Source organism: Thermobia domestica, chromosome 5, assembly GCF_964235325.1.
Source record: "Thermobia domestica chromosome 5, izTheDome1.hap1.1, whole genome shotgun sequence".
NCBI lineage: Eukaryota > Metazoa > Arthropoda > Insecta > Zygentoma > Lepismatidae > Thermobia > Thermobia domestica.
In genome coordinates, this window is record NC_137458.1 from 140208058 (window position 1) to 140227197 (window position 19140).

Genomic DNA, 19140 nt, shown 5'->3' on the forward strand with positions numbered 1-19140 from the left:
GTGGGGAAACTCTGGTCCGATTTCCAGTGGCTTATATGGTTTGGATCCAAAGCTAAGCTGAATGTTCCGTACCATATAACTTCCTGATGAAGGGGACACTAAAAACAAATCATTAATCTACTTAATTTCCGGTGTTCTAAACGTATATTCATTACAAATTATTAACCTAGTTTTAATATACAGTATATTGACATTTACGATATGAATAGTGCCATACAAATTTTACACAATTTTTAATCAAACACATACTTAGTAACTTGAGTATAATATGTCATATCTTCACAATTTCGTGAAACGTAACAGAAAATTAATTAGTCAATATGTAATTGGCTCCCTTTCTTGGAGAAACAGAAAGGACGAAATTCTTATGATCGAAGAAACAACAACTTTGTAATTGGACAATACAATGGATTTAAAATGTTTGCTTGCCTCCACACGTTGGAATTTCTACTCATAACCTAATTTCTTTTGTTTAAGTGTTCATCCGTTGTCAAAATATATGTTTTGTTTATATTCTACAAGCATAGAGGAAAACTTCAGTTTACGCAACGTACTTATAATATACCCTTTACATAGAAAATACGGTCAGTTTTCTGTACTGTGCCAACAATATTGCCATACTTCTCGTGAACTCAGCAAAATCAAGCAACATTGAGATGGGTCAAAGGAAAGATGACTGATCGTTTCGTACTCATCAAAATACTTTGGACATTGTTGCGTCTGCCTAGCGTCATGCGAACAGTAGAGGTGTTATTTCAAAGACAGAAGGTGTGAACTTTCGTTAAAAAAGTTAGCATTAGCTACGAAGAAATACGATTGCTTACCAAAAAAACTCTGAAGGGATGAGTTCCAAAAGTCGACTGGTAGTCTCTGGCTCCTTTAGTTTACTGTATAGTGCACATAAATATAGAAAAATACAAATTTCTAGAAGGAAGAATGATTTTGTTCATATCTTATAAATTAATACTCTGTTTAGACGCTAAAGTAGAATATGAAATGAATTGAAATCTTTAAGTTTTACATCCCACGGTTAAGCCGGGTAGGCTAAAGGAGACGGTGATGGTGAGACATGAATAAAATGGTGGAATGAAGTAAATGCGAGGAAATGTGAGAACCCCGAGAAAGCCCACGAACACGGTGTTTGTCCACCACAAAGTCCACGCGGCGCGAGCTAGAATCGAACCAGGGACTCCAAGCACCAGAGGTGAACAATCTACCACTGAGCCACTAGCTTATTTTTCAACTATATTTTAACTTAGCAGAAATTACATAAGACTACGAACATAGCAGAGCTAATGAAAGAGTATGACTCATTTTCCAAACATATTTTCACGTAACACGTCGTTCCATTTTATGATTCCATTTTAGAGGTGTATTCGTTCTCCTTTATGAGCACTTTTTTCAACTCCTATTTTAACATAGCAGAAATCACACAGAGAGTACAAACATAGCAGATCGATAACATATTTTCCAACTGCCTATTTAACATAGGACATAATACATAAGACTATATAACATAGCAGTGCTAATGAAAGAGTATGGTTTCTTTCTGAACCCCTATTTTAATATAGCAGAAATTACATAAGACTATGTAAAATAGCAGAGCTAATAAAAGAGTATGGCTTATTTTCCAACCCCAATTTTAACATAGCAGAAATAACATAACACTATTTAACAGAGCAGAGTATGGCTTACTTTTCCACCACTATTTTAATATAACAAAAAGTTACATAAGACTATGAACGTTCTCTTGTATGGCCAATTTTTCAACCCCTATTTTAACATAGCTTGAATTACAAAGAGACTACGAACATCTATTTTAACAACACTCCTATGTAATAAAAGGGGTTTACTCGTTCCCTTTTATCAACCCCTGTGTAACATAGCACTTGTCGATTACTGCATGTCCCAAAAGTACTAAGCACCGTAGTCAAAACCAGAATAACTCGCAAAAGGAGCCATATATTGAGGTTGTTGTTTCCACATTTAGCAATAGGTCATCAACTACTACAAGTCCCAAAAGTACTGAACAATGAGGTCAAAGGTCAAGTATTTATAACCGCATAACTCGAAAGCGAAGCAACATATTAAGGTGCTGTTTCCACATTTATTAACAGGTCACAAACTACTACATGAAATTGAAGTACTGACAATCGACGTCAAAAGTTTAAAACCGATTAACTCGTAAACGGTGCAACATATTGAGGAGCTGTTTCCATATTTTGTAGTGGGTCACCAACTACACACCTCCCAAAAGTACCGACCATCGAGGTGAAAGTTCACATCTTTTAACCAGAATAACTCGTAAACAGAGCAACATATTGAGGTGCTGTTTCCACATTTATTAATAGGTCAGCAACTACTACATGCAATAAAAGTATTTAGCATTGACGTCAAAAGTTAAATATTTAAACCAGAATAACACGTAAACGTAGCAACGTATTGATGTGCTGTTTTCTCATTTAGTAATAGGTTCACCAACAACTACACTTCCCAAAAGTGATGACCATCGGGGTTAATTTCAAATAACTAAACCAGAATAACTCGTAAGCGCAGCCACATATTGAGGTGCAGTTTCCACATTTAGTAACAGGTCATTAACTACTACACGCCCCAAAAGCACTTACCAACGAGGTCAAAGGTCAAATATTTAAACCAGAATAACTCGTAAACGAACCAACGGATAAATTTGTGTGACTTGTTCAATTTTGTACCTAGGAGAAAAAGTGAAGAAGTAATAAATTTTAGTCGCTTATTAACTTTTGTATTAGCGAGAAAAAAAACATTTAGCTACCTCAGAATTTCTGTATCTTTTGGGTTATAAAAATAAACGAAAAAATGAATTTGGATGCAGTATTTAAACTAACCAGAAAAATCGAGAAAAGACCATTTTGTACTATTTCAACAAACAAAGGGATAACTTTTGAGTGAGATTTTCAATTTTATAGCAAGAAGAAAACAAGGGAAGGAGGATCATTTTTCTACTAACTCAGAATCTCATATCAGTTTGTAATACTCAAATAAACGAAGAAATAAATTTGGATGGAGTATTTAGTTTTGTACGAATCAGAAAAAAGTGAAGATCCATTTCAACTACCCCCATATTTCTCTACAATTTTGTACTACTCAAATAAATGAAGGAATAAATTTGGATAATCGATTTTATTTTTATACCAACCAGAAGAAAATCAAAGAAGGGTCATTTTAACTAGCTCAGCATTTTCTACCTTTTTGTGCTATTCAAATAATAGAGGGAATAAATTTGAGTGGTCTATTTTATTTTTATACCAATCAGAAGAAAAGCAAAATACTGCCATTTTAACTAGCTCAGCATGTTATAACTTAATGTACCATTTTAAGAAAACTGAGGATAACTTGAGAAGCCTATTCTTTGTACCTATCCGAAGAAAAGCAAAGAAGGACAATTTTAACTAACACAGAATTATTTATCATTTTGTACTACTCAAATAAACGAAGAAATAAATTTGGATGGATTATTTAGTTTTGCACCAAGCACAAAGAGAAAGAATTAATACTTTGTACTAATCAAGTAAACAAAGGAATAAATTTATACTGACCAGAAAAGGCGAAGAAGGATCATTTTAGAAAGCTCAGCATTTTATACCTTTTTTGCCATTTAAAAAATGAATAAATATATTGGTGTGCCCTAATTATTTTGTACCAACGAGAAAAAGGGAAAGAAGGAACATTTTTAACTTGCTTAGAATTTTATACCTTTTTGTAATATTTAAACAAACGAAGGGATAAATTTCTACCAAACAGAAAAAGCAAAGGAATACTATTTAACTCAGCATGGTATACCTTTTTGTGCTAAACAAACATAATGAAGCTACTCATTTGAGTGATCTATTCAATATTGTACCAACGAGAATTGCATTTTTAATTAGCTCAGAATTTCTCCACTATGTTGTACTATTTAAAGTAGCGAATGGATAAATTTGAGTAACCTATTCAATTTTGTACCAACGAGAAATCCCACTTTAACTAGCTGAGTATTTTAAATCATCTTGTACTATTTAAATAAACAAAGGGATAAACTGAATGGCCTATTCAATTTTGTAAAAATGAGAACCGCCATTTTAACTAGTTCAGAAAGTCTATTCCTTTTTGTACTATTTAAACAAACAAAGAAATAAATTTGTACTAACCTGAAGAAGCGAGGAAGTTTCATTTTCACTAACTCAAAATTTTATATCATTTTGTAAAACTCAAATGAACGAAGGAATAAATTTGTGTGGCCTATTCTCTTTTGTAGTAAGCAAAAAAGGAAATTATTAACATTTTGTGCTAATCAAATAAGCGAAGGAATAAATTTGGGTGGCCTATTTAGTTTTGTGTCAACCACGAAAAAATCGAAGAAGGTCGTTTTTAACTAGCTCTACATATCTTTACCATTTTAACTAACTCGAATAAATGAAAGAATACATTTTAATTTCTTAAGCAAAGATGGTCAAAATTAACTAACTCAGCATTTTGTAAATTTTTGTGCTATTCGAAGAAACGAAGGGTTAAATTGGAGTGACCTATTCAATTTTATACCAAGCAGAAAAATTGAAGAATGAATGGATTTTTTGCTTCTTTACTTTTGTATTAGCAATTAAAAAAGCGAAGAAGGTCCATTTTAAATAGTTCAGTATTTATGTACATTTTGTACTACTCGAATATATGAAGTACTAAATGTTGATGTTCTACTTTCTGTACCAAGCAGATAAAAGCAAAGAAGGACCATATTCTACTACTCAAACTAACGAAGAAATAAATTTGAGTGACCAATTCAATTTTCTACCAAAGAGAAATGCCATTTTAGCTAGCTCAGAATTAGGAATAAGTTTTTACTAACGAGTAAAAACGAACGACCATTTTAACTAACTCAGAGTTTTATATCACTTTGTAGTAATCAAATAAACAGAGAAATAAATTTGTATGATCTATTCAATTCTGTAGCAAGCAGAAAAAGCCCCTTTTAATATTGTACCAACACGAAAAAGTCATAGTACAATGCTTTTGATACATGAAGTAGTTGATGACCTGTTACTAAATGTAGAAACTGCACCTCAATACGTTACTCCGTTTACGAGTTATTCTGGTTTAAAGATGTGACCTTTCACCTGGATGGTCAGTACTTTTAAGATATGCAGCAGTTCATATCCTGTTATTAAATGTGGAAACAATATGTCAATATGTTGTTCTCTTTGTGAGTTATTCTGGTTTAAAGATGTGACCTTTCACCTCGATTGTCAGTACTTTTGGGATATGCAGCAGTTCATATCTTGTTATTAAATGTGGAAACAACATGTCAATATGTAGTTCTCTTTATGAGTTATTCTGGTTTAAATATTTAACCTTTGATCTCTGTGGTCAGTACTTTTGGGAGGTGTAGTAATTAGTGACCCACTACCAAATATGGAAACAGCTCCTCAATATGTAGCTCCGTTTACGAGTTAATCGGTTTTAAACTTTTGACGACGATTGTCAGTACTTTTATTTCATGTAGTAGTTTTTGACCTGTTAATAAATGTGGAAACAGCACCTCAATATTTGGCTTCGTTTTCGAGTTATGCGGTTATAAATACTTGATCTTTGACCTCGTTGTTCAGTACTTTTGGGACTTGTAGTAGTTGGTGACCTATTGCTAAATGTAGAAACACCAACCTCAATATGTGTCTCCTTTTGCGAGTTATTCTGGTTTTGACTACGGTGCTTAGTACTTTTGGGACATGCAATAATTGACAAATGCTATGTTACACAGGTGTTTATAAAAGGGAACGAGTAAACCCCCTTTATTACATATGAGTGTTGTTAAAATAGGTGTTCGTAGTCTCTTTGTATGTAATTCTAGCTATGTTAAAATAGGGGTTGAAAAATTGGCCATACAAGAGAAAGTTCATAGTCTTATGTAACTTTTTGCTATGTTAAAATAGTGGTGGAAAAGTAAGCCATACTCTGCTATGTTACATAGTGTTATGTTATTTCTGCTATGTTAAAATTGGGGTTGGAAAATAAGCCATACTCTTTTATTAGCTCTGCTATTTTACATAGTCTTATGTAATTTCTGCTATATTAAAATAGGGCTTAAAAATAAACCATACTCTTTTATCAGCCCTGCTATGTTACATAACCTTATGTAGTGTGTCCTATGTTAAATAGGCGGTTGGAAAATGTGTTGTCGATCTGCTATGTTTGTACTCTCTGTGTGATTTCTGCTATGTTAAAATAGGAGTTGAAAATGTGCTCATAAAGGAGAACGAATACACCTCTAAAATGGAATCATAAAATGGAACGAAGTGTTACGTGAAAATATGTTTGGAAAATAAGCTATACCCTTTTATTAACTCTGCTATGTTAAATAGTCTTATGTAATATGTGCTATGTTAAATAGGCGGTTGGAAAATGTGTTATCGATCTGCTACGTTCTTCGTCTGTGTAATTACTGCTATTTTAAAATAAGGGTTGATAAAAGTGAATGAGTACACGCCTTAAATATGGTCATAAAAGGGAACGGATATCCCCTATTTCAAAGTGTTCCATTTTCCATGGTCTCACGGAACGTGGGTCATGGCGTATAGTGCAACACTGGTCTCTGGAATCAGGCGGAATCTGGATTGTTCTCTTATGTTCCAGATCGATCATTTTTCCACTACTCACATACATTGTTAAGATTACTCCTGCCTCTAGCCCGGAATATGATCTGTATGAACCTGGATTCAGGCTATATATGTTTGAAGTATGTTCTTGTTCACTTGAGTCTCATGCCATGTGGACATCTTTATATTTACTATGCATTTGTGCTATTTCAACATGCTATTCACTAAGCTAAAGCTTGACGTTCATTCGTCGACTCTTATGAAACGGAATACGGAATACTAGTAATATCGACAAGAGTTCGAATCGTTGCTTGAACACTAACTATCCCTACTTTAATTCTTTGTATGTAGAATAAGAATGTATAGAAAGACGAATTCTAAAAATGAAAAGAAAGAAACATTATGATTTCTGTTGGTTGTGCATTTGCACAGACAATAACAACTTGGAATTTATTTTTCGTTGAATGTTCTCAGAAATAACTCTTAGAGTAACAAGATTTAATCTTGAAATCTACCTTTCCAGCTTTTGCTATGCAAATCTTTATCTGTATCGACTGACAATGCTCTATTAATCCAGCAGAACGTCTTTACTTAATACATACTTGTGAAAAATATTCTTGAGATGTGTTACTAGCCCCTGGGATATAACTGTGTCGTCGATGTCTGCTTTATGATAGGTATGCCAGCATCCGTTGAAACATGCTTACTCAGACAGCAAGCAATAAACCACATTGGACGGTGTTGCACTCGAGTATCATTTCCCGTGTTCGAAATTTCGAATATGTTTTCTAAATAATATCTTAATGGCGAGCAGTTGGAACCAGGCAAACGAAAATAATCTTTATTGAGTCACAAATATTTTGTTCAATTAATGCAAGTAATCACGTACTAACCGGCATAAGCGTGGGACGTAAGATTTCATTTCATTTTTTCCTTTGGTAGCTGTATATTACATAGTCTTATGTAATTTCTGGTATGCTAAAATGTGGATTGAGAAAAGTGCTCTTACAAGCCAACGAATACACCCCTTAAATGGGATCATAAATGGATACGAAGTGGTATGTTAAAAAAGGGGTTGATAATAAGCCATACTCTTTTATTAGCTCTGCTATGTTACATAGTCTTATGTATTATGCGCTATGTTAAAATAGGGGTTGAAAAAACTGGTCATACAAGAGAACGAGTAAGCCCCTTATTATGTTGGCAGTCTTTGCTATGTTACGGAAGAGTGCTGCGTTCCTAGTCTCTGTGTTATTTCTGCTATGTTAAAATAGGGGTTGAGAAAAGTGCTCATAAAAGGGAACAAGTACATTCCTAGAAAGTGGTCATAAAGGGAACGAATACATCCCTATTTAAGGGTATTCGATTTTCCATGGTCGGACGGTACGTGGGTCATGGCGCATCATGCAACTCAGGACTTTCGAGTACTTCGGATCAGGCAGGGCATGGATTGCTCTCTTACGTTCCAGATGAATCATTTCTTCACTGCTTGCGTGGTGTATATGTTCTGCAAAGTCTCTCAGGACGATAGGCTAACACTTATGATCCTTCTGTGAGATCTAGCACGAGTTGACGAGAGAAATTGACTGATTACTTCTAGTTGTTAGTGCCAAATAACGATTCTGCTGAAGAATAATGATGCATATCTGACCACTGATAGTTCGACGACAGAGATTTATGTTTGGTGTGTCGGTATTTTGTTGTGCTCTGATATTTTTTTTAGTTTTTGTCTAGTTTACCTGTGTGTTAGAGTGTTTTGGTTATCTGTAACTGCATGATGGTGTGATATTGATAAACAGTGTGTTTCTCAGTGCTGTGTTTGTACTCTGTCTTGCTCTGAAAGAATGTTTTCTTTTCCGGTATCATCGTTATTTGAGACTCTTTGGACTGCCATTACGAAACCTTCTTCCGAGCAGGTTGATACCACCTACTGCTGATCGTTCTGCTTAGTGGCGATGTCCACCTCAATCCGGGACCCAGTGAGGGTTATGCACTTTCTATCTATTATCCAAACATTCGCTCCTTTAAAAACAAACTTTGTGAGTGAAATACTTTTAACTGAACTTTTAGAATATGACTGTTTAGATTTTACTGAAACTTCGATGACTGATGATATTCTTGATTGTGAACTGCCATTCTCCGACAGCTTTACTATATACAGATGGAACAGGGGTTCAAGTGATGGTGGTGTACTGATATGTGTGAACTCTAAACTAAAAAGTAAGAAACGTAAAGACTTATACAGTAAGGACTGTAAAATCTTATGGGTTGAAATTAACGTTCCAAACGGTCCAAAACAACTCATAGGCTGCTTTTATCTAACACACAAAAACTCTCCGTTGTACATATTGGAAGTTTCCCGTGATTCCATGATATCCACCGTAGTAGACTGCAATGCAACTCTTCTGGGAGGTTTCAATCTCTCCATTGACTGGCTTTCCCCCACATATGGAGTCCCAGATTCTAAAAACTATAATAATGACTCTTGGATTTTAGACAATTTTATACATGGTCTTGGATTAGCACAGCCTAATATGCACCCTAATAGAGGCATCAGTAAATTCCTTACGCCAGTGGGAAAAGACCCCTTGGAATAAAATACGTCAAGCTCTTCATATTTTCCCATGGCGCTTATTTGCCTCAGGCTCAGTTGATGATGAAGCTGACTTATTTTCTGACGTCATTCAGGCTGTAGTTAAAGACTTTGTGCCTTTCCGAAAAAGACCTTCTTCAAATTTTCCCCCGTGGTTTGATGAGGAACTAAAGTACATACTTCGCAACAAAAAGGTGCATGGAAGCTATGGAAGGATTTTCCCAATGAGTATACTTACAAGAACTTTACAGCTATTAGAAGACATAGTAAATATCTTATGAAAAGAAAGTATGAGGAGTACATTGAACACATCACAATTGATACACGTAAAAACCTGAGCATTTCTGGACCCTAATAAACAATCGAAGAAATAGTTCTCGCATTCTGACAGAACTGACCTACAAAAATGCTTGTGTCAATGAAGAAGACAGGGCAAAGGTATTTAATGACTATTTTGCTAGCAGCATTGCTTCATCCCCTCCCACCTCTCCTTCCTTCCCCTACCCTCTTCAACTTTTTTTTCCGAGTCTTTGTCTTCTATCAGTACCACACCAACTGAAGTACTCTCTCTTCTCTTATCATTGCCCCAACAGCGCCCTTTAGGACCAGATAATATCTATACTTGCTTCCTACGCAGTGTTGCCAGTTCTCTTTCTCAGCCCCTTTCGGTTTTACTAAATCGCTGTTTTGCTGAAGGTGTCTTTTCCACCAGTTGGAAGAGAGCTAATATCACTCCTGTTCATAAGTCTGGTAAAAATAGAAATGATGTAACCTCCTATCGACCTATTTCCTTATTATCTCCACTCTCACTTGTTTGTGAAAAGATAATCAAAAACAGGCTTTTTCAATTTGTTGCTCCATTTATAAATTCCTCACAACACGGCTTTTTACCAGGAAGATCTTGTATTACTAATTTATCAGTTCTTCTGTCCGATGCTGTGTACAGCATCTCAGAAAATTCACAACTCACATTTTGTATTTGGACCTGTCTAAGGCTTTCGATTTTCTTCCACTCCATCTTCTTCTATACAAACTCAGTTCTAGATTCAATATATATGGTAAATTACTTAGTCTTCTAGAAATATATCTCAGTAATAGGACACAACGAGCTTCAGTTTCAGGTAACTTTTCTGACTTTATTCCCGTAACTTCTGGAGTTCCTCATGGCAGTGCTCTGGGTCCACTTCTACTTTTATTATACATGGACGATTTGCCTTCTTTGTTCACAAAGAGCTCTACCAAAATTCTTCTATTTGCTGATGATTGCAAACTCTACACACAAGTTAAATCAGACTAACTCTGTAGCTCTTGCTCTTCAGCATGATGCTTCTAATCTTCTCAACTGGTGTAACTCTTGGAAACTTAATTTAAACATCGAAAAATGTGCTTCTCTTACGATTTCTCTAAAAAAAGAACCCTATAAACCACATCTACAAAATTGTCATCGGAACATAAATCCTGTCACCTCTTTCAGAGATCTTGGTGTTATCATTGACAGTAAGCTTACATTTGCGGATCATATAAGCACAATGTCTTGTACTGCTATGAGAAAACTAGGACTCCTTTATCGCTTCACTGACATAAAAAATCCTAGTTTCTTAAGCTTATTCTATAAGTCATATGTTGCTCCCACTATTGAGTACTGTTCTCCTATCTGGTCTATGGCCTGCTCCACTCATCTGGAAAAACTTAAATTCTGTAATTAATTTCATTTAGCCATTGTATCCTACCGAGTACCTCACCATCGAACACTTCCAAAAAATGATGTTTTAACATTTCTCAATATCAAACCTCCCCTAGTGAGAAACAAAATTTCTGACCTAATATTTTTTGCATAAAATTGTAAATGGCCATGTATCATGTGAAAAGTTATTAAGTCAGATCAAATTTTGCGTACCCGCTAGAATAACACGATCTAGTGATCTCTTTTACACTCGAGCTGCGAGAGTTAATATTGTCCAAAGGTCCCTTCTAACCCGAATTGTTAGCATGTATAATAAGTTACCAGAAACTGTAGACGTTTTCTTCAAATGAGCATACCTTCAGATCATCTATAAATAAACTATCTTTGTAATGTTGGCATTGTATTGTACTATCTTGATTTCAAATTGTTATTCTATTGTTATGTTACATAATTGTTAAAATGTTTCAGTGTAAAATGGTATAGTACTGTATCTGAAACCTATTATAAATAAATAAATAAAATAAAAAATAAATAAGTTTGCCACATTCTGAAGATTATTTCGTGATACGTTTATCGACTGAGCCTCCATTTGCCTATGTTGGATTTTTTTTTTTTTTTTTTTGTTTATCCGACCTTTCTACCTAGAGTCCAACTACATCCCTTGTCGCAATATTTTAGCCAATAACGCTCATTCATACCAAACACAATAAATCTTTACTTCACGCAAACACTATCTAAGAACACTTTACACCGTTTACCTATATGCGACTTTCAGAAAGCACACGAACCTGTCACTCTGTTATATTGATAATGATTGCCTCTGTTCTTGGACTCCTTTTATATGCGCTGTCCGGTTCCTCTCATTCAGTTATGTTTATCATTAGTAGTAAAGTTTGTACCAACACTTCAACGAGTGTAATTAGTCAAATTTCGGAACACCTGTATTTACATATTGTTGTTTATTTTTCGATACAAAGTTTAGCTTCAGTACTTTGATACTTATTTTCGAAACGTAACATCACCAGGTGTAAAGACTCGAATGTGTAATTGATGAAGCATATGGTCGAAATTCCTAGTAGGGTAAGGGTTTATTTCCTTTGTATCTCCATTCCATAAGTAAGTTCGCATTTTGCAAGTTTCTATGAAAATTTGTACCTGAGGAAATCTCGCATCCAAAGATGCCCGAAGTGTAGAATCACTTACAAAAGAAAATATAGCATAGTGTCTTGCTGCGTGTCGTTTGTTGACATCTCGGGCATTCTTTAACATTTACCTTAAATTGTTTAGAGGAATAAGATCAAATTTCAGAAGTGAAATTGTCACCCAAAGTGCTACTACGCACGCCTTTGATCCATAGTCTTCCAAGTCTGAATCAAATGCACTACATTGGATTGGATTACACTTTAAATTGTGGTTTCACGTCTTATATAACATCGGAGCTGGAAAAGAATGAAAAACCTGCTACGCAATGAACTAAAAGTGAAATTCTTGTTTAACATTTTGAAAAATTACACTAGAATTTCATGTAGGTAAACAAAGAATACTTAATTACTCAATATATTATATACATGTAAAGTCAATATACATTTTAACTCAATTTTAAATGTTAAAATATACCTGGCTATTATTTGACGATGTATGTAATAGAAGAGTTCCCCTCGTCTGTCTTTTCTCACTATCCACATTTCTCCAAATGGCGGATAGAATGCATGCCAATTGAAATGAAATTGGTTCATGTCTATGTCTTCTCGAAAATACGCCAATCTAGTTTCCTCAGTAGTAGTTCTTCCACCGAAATTCCAATCAACAACTATGGGTCCTGTGGCCTATGAGCAAACAAAACGTTACAAATTACCTTATTATTTACCTTCCTTCAAATATCCTGATAATAAGCAAAAAAAAAAAAAAAAAAAACAAGTTTGTGCGCCAAGCTAATCTTAATAATAAATAGTAACGCTAGTAGAGTCATTACCTATGCTATTCGTTGTCTGTATAACAAAATTATTGAATAAATGCATAAATATAGCATGAGTTTCAGGCGGTTGATAAATTCAATTCAAAAATAGATGAATAAAATAAATTAGTGTAATATAAAGCGTTTGTAATAGAACTTTTAATTAAGCACAGTCTTTGACTATAATAAAGTTTCGGGGTAAATTAATATATATGAACTAATATATATATATATATATATATATATATATATATATATATATATATATATATATATATGAAATTAAATAACTATCAATTTCCTTACTCTTCCGGTTGCTTTCTTCTTCCTCTCAATTTGTTGTCGAGCAATTTTAAGCACTCTTGAATCAATGAAATGTTCCGGAAATACTTCAGCAAAAGAAGGAATGCGAAGATGTTTGGTATCCTCACGATGTAGTAGTGCTATAGTCAATGCATATGTATACAATAATGAATTAACTCTATCTCGGGCAAAAACAACTGCTGATAAAAAGTCTTCGTAGCAATTAGAACCTGTACAGGAAAAGAAAGCAAAAAAGCAGTTATTAGTTTTCTTGTGATGTGTATACAGAGTAATCTTAGAGGGCCTATACTATGTCTACTATTCCCTATGCTTTATGTTGTAGCTGACCAAGATGTTCTAGATTCCTATTGTTGTAATGGGATCAACGCGCTCATTATTGCCAACTATTGGAAATATGTAATAAATGAACTTAGCAACCTGCACACTTTTACCTCCTGTATCCTATAATCCTATATATATATATATATATATATATATATATATATATATATATATATATATATATATATATATATATATATATATATATATATATATATATACTTTGTGGGTAATAGGTACAATTCCATCGTTTTCTTTTAGTTACCTAATATAGCATATTACATTATTAAATCTGGAAGCTGTCTCTTTTTTACATTTCATTTTCTTTCTATTTTTGGAGGAGTTAGATTAAGAGCAATCTACAAACGTATTTTAAAACATTTATATTTGAAATTGTACGTTTATAGTGATTTGCATGTTGTGTAGTGTGAGTACTAAAATACAAATTGATGATTGTTCTGAGTAGATCACTCTACACTAACGTTTATGTTCATGTTAATAAACTTAATATTATTGTTCGTCCCTCTTCATAAATAAAAACCTGCTTTTAAGCAAACGTTTGAGGGAAGTAACACTGACACAGTACCAGACATAACATCGCCCATAAGCTAGTAACGTCACAAAAAATAACAAACTAGCACTTCGATTCACATTTCGACCTGGAAACTAGAGAAATTTCAAAGTATATGTATGTTGATTACAAATATAACTTCTAAGTATTCGTCCACGCATTCCCTGAACCTTCTGAACTTACTTGTGAAAGTCCTGTGATAGGATGTGTGACTACTTCCAGATTCCATTAGCTATTACCATCTTTTAACACAAATTGTGTGGTGAGATAAACTTATCAGTATTAATGCACTTGCTTTAAAGGAACTTACCATTAGTAAATAAATGCATTAGACTCTGCGCACATTTTCTGTGCACCGGTAAGAAAGGAGAAAATATTTCATCCCTTTTCAATTCTTGTGCTTCAGAAATATCAAGATCTGATCTCTCCTTGATTTGAACGATGTGACTTTTAGACCTTGAGTATTTATTCATTGATCTCTCGTAACTCTCTGCGTATTCTACAGGCTATAACGAATGAAAGAGGTTACTTAATTAATAAAAACATTACAGTAGTTAATGACATTTATAAACGCTGCACAAATACCACATTCTGAATGCTCGTTTTATATTTTATAATGTACTAATTCACCAGGGAAAGATAGAAGGAAAATTTTTAATTAAAAGATTGACTAATTTTTTAAGCAGCGAGACCACTGAGAATGGGTCTAGTTCCAAAAGTGGAATACGAACAATTACTTGTGTTCTTTTATCTGAGGCAAATGCTTTCACTTGAAAACGAACCACGGACTGTGGTCACAAAAAAAAAAAACTATAAGCTTTATTAATCACTTACAGAGAAAGAAACACAAGAAGACATTTCAAAGACCCACTTATCCAGCGAAGTAACTAGGCTAGTTGTTATTCGGGGAAAAACTCGCCTTACCCACCCCCTGATCACCAAACTAGAACGTTCCCTCAAATATTTGGATTCAGTTTTTCCAAAACTGGTTCTATTTTTGACCAGAATATTGCTTCGTTGTTCTCCAACCGAAAACCAATTCCATTTCCGCAGAAATAGTTTTCTGTTTTCCAAAACAGTGAAAACCGAAACGGTTTTCGAGAAAACCGAAATGTCGGTTTTTCGGGTTTCGGTTTTTCTAGAAACTGCTTTTATAAAAACCGGTTTTTCCCATCCTTCTATCTTTTTTCTAATTCTATCTTCTACTACTAATGTATTTGTAACCATTTTATGGTACTGTAGAGTTATCCTCTCTCTCTCTTTTTGTACACACACACACACACACACACACAGACACACACACACACACATATATATATATATATATATATATATATATATATATATATATATATCAGCAGCGTTTGTTTTATGTTTTGTATAGCAAATGCATTAGTACTAATTTCCATTCATTATAAATGGAATTGTGAATTAATTTCATATTTATTGGATTTCTTTTATGAATTTATTATTATTATTATTATCTAAAGTTGAGCAGCAATAAAAATAAATAAATGTTAAATACCAAACGGTTGGTTATTAAATACAAGTTTAATATAACTGGCAAGTGAAACGCACTACTGAGTTTTACGAACCATATCCAAACTCCTTTGATATTTCGAATAAGTCCAATATAGTTTGAACTTGTCTTCTCTGCCACGAATTCGCCTTTTCTTCAAGAGACAATTTTTATTACTTCCTCAGAAACAAGGATGGGATGACCCGAAACCTGAGATGGTCTGGAGGATGACCTGCTAGCATCAAACCGACAAAGGAAAGGAAAGACAGTGGAAAATTGTTTTGATACCGCAAGTCGGGACATTTTTCTTGCAGCAACCGACCCCTCAAAGAAAATTTTCTTGATATAAAGCAATATTTTCTCAATTTGTTCCTTATTTTAGCTTCCTTGGTAATACTGAAAGATGCAAAGGTGCATCGCAATACGATGTGATACCGCTCCAAAACGCTTATATATATATATATACTAAATTTGTACAATATACACGATTCGCGAGGTAAGGTACCAATGAGGAAATATTTTCAAGGAAATTCAATGTGAAAGGTTGGGTGTAAGAATAGCAATCCTTATAATAATTTTTCTATATCTCTGTATCCATTAAGGTTACAGACATGGAATTTGTATTTGCACTTTTCATTGAAAATAATTCAATTCAAGTTTCTGTAGAAATGATGAGGGAGGAAGGGTTGAAGTATATTTTGTGATGTCTTGGAGAATTTTAAGACAAATAATTATTTTATTGCACATATTTAATACAATCTGTTGAACTAATCTTTAGAGGATCCGGGCTCCCGCTGCTCCCCAGGATCAGCGTCCCTGATAGTATGTGCAATTTCATAACTTGTTTCATTATATTAAATGTTGAATGACCGCTAAGTAGGAAATATTTGATAATTTATTGTACCCATACAAATAGCTTCTGCTACAAAACTATTGTGCATCATGCATTTAGAGAGTATTATCTGCTAAATAACAGCTTTTTAAACTAATACGTAGAATTATAGTAAATGCAATACTTTAGCTTTTCAAGTAGGTTCGACATACACGTGTACGCACCTTCATAGTGTCTCTAGAAGCTGCTCGACGTACACGTATATGTCTCGTGTAGTATGACGAAGTGTTGTATATTCTACCATCTGAATTTTCCTACATGAACATAAACATATGTCATTCAAGTGTAGATTTCAACGTGCGCCATCTGTAGGATTTTTAAAATGTGCCACATAATGGCGGACTTGTAAACTAACAAAAACACAAGGCAGAAGGAGTACTTTGAAAGCGAAACACGTATTTTTTAATTATTAGTTTTGTTATTATAGTACTGTACAAATGTCATTCTTCATACACTTGTGGTGTAGAATTTTGTGAACAAGCCCTGAAAGTTTCATTGTAATTAAGTAAATTATTTTTAAAATACGTTCAATTTCTTACATTTTGGGAAAATTTGTTTTGGTGATTTAAAATTACCGCCTCTTCCAGCGGCTGATGGGTATTTAACTCCCAGCTCGAAGAGTTAAACTTACGTTTCAGCTTTGGAGAATTTTGTTACTTAGGCCACTGTCCTCCCAGGTCCACATTTGTATTAATATGTCTTGGATGTTAAAAGTAAACTAGATCTATTTTAGATAAGTAGACGATAATTCGTAATGTAATCGTTGAGACTACAGAGCTCAGAAGATTTTTTTCAGTGTTAATACTTTACACAATAATAAAGACTTCCTAATTATTATTGTAAAAGAGAAATATCTCAGAATCAAGCTAGTTTTAGCAACAGTTAACAGACGCTGTTTGATTACGTACGTTGCCTGGCTTAGGCCAACAGATGGTGCTAGCGTAAGAGTACCTTGAACAATTTTTCTAAAGTTAGATATTATAGAGAAACGAATCGAGTTTCTTTATGTTTTCTGGGGAGGGAGGGTTGCTAAACATCAACATTATTCTCAAATTAATTGATTAGCTTCTCATTTCAAGATAATGACACTATTGAACAGAATGAGATCAGGTATGTGTATTATGCTACGCACATTGTTTTCGGGGATTGTATTTCCTATAATGTTTGTACAATATTGACTAAACTTTCCATGGTTCTCAAACGAAATGGAACGTTCTTTTATTTAGATTTAATAATAGACCTACTAATGAAAAAAATCTTTCAGTTTAACTCCCACTTTTATGCCTGTTAGGTTAAGGTAGACGGATGATTTTAGGCACGTGAATAATGGTGAATTAGTATCAGCCAAGCAATTGATAGCAACACCTATTAGCGCATTTTAATTATTAATATTATAATTGTTAGCGTGGTGCACACGCTGAGATGTTAGCCGTTTATTATTAAGATTAAATCACCATTCACCTTCAGAGTCTGAGAAGGAAACCGTGGAAAAATCCAGTCAAGATGGTTGATCACGGATATCCATGTCGAATGAGAGAGAAGAACGCTAACTTCTATCCTACCCTAGCTCGATAGTTCATAACAAGCAATATAGGTCTAATAAGATTTGTCAACGTTCAGGACGTAAAGGCGTAAACAAAATAGTATTCTGGGAGTTTTGACACTCTCCTGAACAAAAGAAAGTATTTCAGAACAAAAATGTTACAAAAATTACCTGCATCCTCTCAGTGATGGAAGGAATAGTTTCCTAGTACTTCGTGCGTATTGTGATTATGCTAACACAATTCATTACTGTTAGTTAGTATGCGTACGTTTTAGATGGTTACGTTCATCTAATGTCAATTTACACTGATAAAGCAGTTGGGGTATATTTCATGAAAACGAAGTCTACTGCAACACTCCCCTAGCAATTTTGAAAACACGGAATCACCATACTATAAATCTGTAATTTATGGTGCTGTTTAAACTAACAAGCAGATATACTGTACTCCTTCATTTTCACTAACACAACTAAGTAGCACTGTTTCATCATTCCGAAGTAAATCATTCTTAAATTGTTTACCTCCATTTCAGACGTTACAAAGTAATTTTACATGCTAAGAGTGGTTCCGTGCCGTATGAGTAGGTTACGTTACATATCCATTTGGTGTTTATCATAAAATTTGATAACTTACATAGGATTTAATCATAAAATTTGATAACTTCCATAGGATTTAATCATAAAATAAAGACGTTATGAAAATTATTACTACTTAGTAATGTAACGATTTTTATATTTCTTTTAATAACTATTAAAGATTGTGTGTAAATATAAATATTTATTTATTTACTTATTTTCGACACCTAAGAAGAAGAAATTAAAGCAATCTCAAGAAGAAAGCACACCAAGAATGGAACGAAAGCTGGCAACTTTTCGTAGAGTAAGGATTTAGATTTGGAATGCTGCATAGAACTCTCGCACTGAGTATGCCAAATTAAAGTGAGTATCCTACCTATTATTATCACTGTACGGAGCTTACTCGAAGTACGAGAGCGTCCAAATGGATGAATCGAGTTGCGGGATGAAACATAGTGCACCTGATAGAGGATGTAAAAATATAGGTATGTGCAAAATTATAGTAGCTGAGCGTCATAAAAAAAACGGATGGGGAAGGCTTAAAGTTGGTGGGAGAAGAAC

General features: G+C 34.0%; 1 protein-coding gene across 1 annotated transcript in view; it reads right to left on the bottom strand.

Annotated features, from left to right (window-relative positions):
- LOC145685258 (phenoloxidase 3-like) overlaps positions 1-19140 on the bottom strand; it is a 116382-nt gene that overhangs the window by 74622 nt on the left and 22620 nt on the right. Inside the window, exons 3-5 of the mRNA XM_081757624.1 lie at positions 14363-14558; positions 13143-13369; positions 12500-12708 (exon numbers count right to left, since the gene is read on the bottom strand). Of these exons, the coding sequence (XP_081613750.1) occupies positions 12500-12708; positions 13143-13369; positions 14363-14558 (632 nt within the window). The remainder of the gene's footprint in view (positions 1-12499; positions 12709-13142; positions 13370-14362; positions 14559-19140) is intronic.